At 40.8% G+C, this 3,457-nt stretch overlaps 1 protein-coding gene and 1 pseudogene across 1 annotated transcript in view; one reads left to right on the top strand and one right to left on the bottom strand.

Annotated features, from left to right (window-relative positions):
• Positions 1–397: 397 nt before the first annotated feature.
• On the bottom strand, positions 398–2,382 carry LOC17890950 (annotated as a pseudogene).
• Positions 2,383–3,023: 641 nt separating this feature from the next.
• LOC17893420 (phosphoribosylaminoimidazole-succinocarboxamide synthase, chloroplastic) overlaps positions 3,024–3,457 on the top strand; it is a 2,678-nt gene continuing 2,244 nt past the window's right edge. Inside the window, exon 1 of the mRNA XM_006300212.2 lies at positions 3,024–3,388. Coding sequence (XP_006300274.2) covers positions 3,024–3,388 — 365 coding nt within the window. The remainder of the gene's footprint in view (positions 3,389–3,457) is intronic.

The raw sequence follows: 3,457 nt of genomic DNA, 5'->3' as shown, positions 1-3,457 counted from the left end.
GTACATTGTCTGTGCACATGGTTTAGGCTCTGTGAAATCAGACATTCGCTGGAGTATGTTAGTTTTAGCTTGAAGTCTTGGTATTAGAAACTGATGCAAGAAACCGTGATGACATAAAGTTTTTGAATATGATGGACCCTTCATGAATTATAGAGGTTAAGTCATCTTTAAGCAGAGTGTTTTTGGACCTAAAACTTTTTCTCATTCATAATCCTCATACCATAACATTCGTTTCTAAAGATTTTGTTTACAAATATACAAATGCTCCATCAAACATATAAAAGATAGATACAACAATGGTTTGTGTAGTGGGATGAATTATGCTAAAAAAACTATCAAATCGAAAAGAATGCTGATACTTTCCATTACAAAAGGGAGATTGATTCTTTGACTCTCTTCATGGATTCAGCATCAGTTTGGTTCTCCACATCTCTGCGAGTACCTTACGCGGTGCGGGATCATCTGGCCCTTTGTCTCGTTGCCCGGAGGTAAAGTATAACTGCCCTTCCCAATACCCAACCAGCGTAGTCTTCACACGGTATGGCAACTTTCCAATCACATACCATTTCTGCAGAGAAAGTAAAATTTCCAGCTACTGTTTACACTTTTTAATAGGATAGAGAGGTTTTAAGCATGAAGGCCACTTGGTTTTTACCATTGTATTCAGATTAAACTGGAAAATTTCACCAACAAGGACCATCTTTTTCGTTTCAGGATGCTTCTCCGTGGTGCCTCCGACGATTACAATGGAGTTGTTAACCACTTTCCAAGCAAACTCAATATGGGAATCCGGTTTTGGCATCGATGGCATGACTTTCCACTTCATTTCCTCATCCAGCATGTAGACATCACTGAATACCACCTGAACCATCAAGGTGAAAAAAGGACACATGATGTTCATAATAAAGCAACACTTGAGTAATTTCATCCAAGGAAGAGGAGTCATGATATTTAATTGAACGGGTAGTCTATTATATACCTCCATACGACGTGAGCATTTGAAGATGGGAGATCCTGGTTTAGCCATGAAATCACCTTCCTGACCTCCAATGACAAAAAGCCGGTCATCCACTACTACGCATGCTCTACAGTAACGAGAACAGTCAAACTCAGATAAAAAGGAGAAAGGTGTATGAAGTAGCTTATTCAACAGACTCAGATGAAACGCATGATCATCTACAACCGACTTCAACAGAGTTGTGAAAAATAACCTGTGAGGTCCTCCACGAGGGATTGGAATTTCACTTCTCCACTCTTTTTCCAATGCTTTCCCATCTTTTACTGCAATGCTCCAGTGTTCAAGCCCTGGTGTATGCCTATTCTCCTTGCTTCCACCCATTACGTGGAGTCTACCTCGCCAAAGCTGAGTTGCTGGAGCATACCTGAATGTAAACAAAATTTGTCTCTCAGTTTCTCTTAAGCATTTAGCATCACCAGCAAATCTTGAGCAGCAAAATGATATCCAAGCGAGCTAAGTTGCCATTTCTCAAACCCGAAAATATCATTTGTAGGAATGGTACATAATCTTTAAAATAATCCGATCAGCGTATTATCCAAATTGAATCTACTTGTTCCAAAATTACCTAGGAACTGGTAAAGGAACAAAGTCACTCCAGGAATTCGTATCAGTGTCGAGCACAAATGTTTTAGCTGTAGGCCCTCTACATTGAGGACCATATTGACCAGTGACAATGTAGATGTATCTCCCATCCGTTACCATACCTAAATGTGAATGTGCCATCTCTTTTGGCATATCACATCTTCCTCCCCATGTATTATCTACAAAATTGTATATATCAACATGGGAATGTACCTGAATTTCGATGACACAGAATAAGACAACTCATCATTGGTCAGAAACTACCAAATGCTACTGAAAGAAGGATATAAGAGGCTTACAATATAAATGGTGCCGTATCCAGCAAACACATATAGAAAATTCCTAATCTGAATTGCAGCTCCATCTAAACGAGGCACAGGAGCAGCTGCCATCTCCTCCCATTTAAGCTCAGGAGCAGCCAAATCTTGAAAATTTGCAGAAAGCTTCCTTTCCCGAACTTTATCGTTCTTCTACTTCTCAGTATCTTTGCCCTGAAAAAAGCACCAAAGCAGACGCAAGAAGTGAGAATCTGAGCCTATTGCTTTGAGATCCAATTCCATGAAGGTACATCAACAATGAGACAACAATGAACCAGTTACATTGGTATTAGGAGGAAGTTATCCGATCACGGTGGTAACGGAGGAGGGAAGAGACATCCCAACGGAGGAGAAAGGATGAGAAGAAGCCCAAAGGAAATCTCCAACAAGTCCGGCAGCTAAAAGAGCGAGGAATGAAACTAACACAACCCTCCCACAATTCTGCTTCCCAGCTTGCCTCGCCATATCTCTCTGCTTCTCTGTTTCTCTCTAAATTGGCATCTATCTCCCTTGAGGGTTTCGCAAACTTCAAGCAAAGGTTTAACCTTTTGTTTTGAATACAGGTAAAAAACACAGATTTTGGTTTTTGGAAGATGCAGAGGTGAGGGATCTTGAACCCCGAGAGGAGATGCGGAGGAGGGCAAAGCCGTGTTTTTTTCTTCTCTCTGGTTTATACATATTTATTTTCCTTATTTAAATATTAATGAGCGATTGAAAAGAAAAACATTCAGGTTTTAAACGCAAACGCAGATTCCGAGCTCAGTGTTCTCCCTACTTTTCGCCGCCGGCTTCTATCGTCACTCTCTGTTTATCAGAACTTATTCCGTCGCGCTTCGGCTTTAGCTTGTTTTGATAAAAGGTTTGGCTTTCTTCCTTTAACACATGTTCGATTCTCATATTTTCACGGGGTTTGTATTAGCTGTGGTTACTAGAGTCTGCTCTTCTTCCTTAGTCTATTTGGATTATAATCCTGACTTCTTAGGTTCCGTTTAAAATCCTTCATATCTTCTTAATTTTCCTTTGTGGCGGCTATAGGTTCGAAATCGTATACCAATTTGAAGTTTTTTGGTGCTTCTGGTGCAGGGGGTTAAGTGCTGGTTTCTTGTATGGCTCAGTGTGTGAGGTCAACTCTAAATCCTTTGAGAACACCCCAGAGCGTTACTAGGACAGTGTCTGTAAAAACCCCAGCTTTTGCGTCAGTCTCGTTCCTGAGAACATTACCGGAGTTCAAGAAATACCCAAAACCCTGTTCATTGGTTATGGCTTGCCAGGGCAAGGCCCAAGACCAGCAGGAGGGGAGACCACAACTGTCTCTTGATGATTTAGTCACGAGTAACCGAAAGGGAGAGGTTCTTGGCACAATCAAAGACTCGCTGTCAAATTGTCTCTCTGAGACGAATCTTCTAGAGACTGTTCCTGGTCTGAAATCTAGAATCAGGGGAAAGGTTGGCATTGTTTACTTTTTGTTTCTTACCTGTATGAGAAGACCAAGCTTTTGTGCTAAACCTACATAATTGTTGATTTTAGAATTCAGTACTGA

Source organism: Capsella rubella, unplaced genomic scaffold (genome assembly GCF_000375325.1).
Source record: "Capsella rubella cultivar Monte Gargano unplaced genomic scaffold, Caprub1_0 scaffold_3, whole genome shotgun sequence".
Lineage (NCBI taxonomy): Eukaryota > Viridiplantae > Streptophyta > Magnoliopsida > Brassicales > Brassicaceae > Capsella > Capsella rubella.
This window is presented reverse-complemented; position numbering and strand designations above follow the sequence as displayed.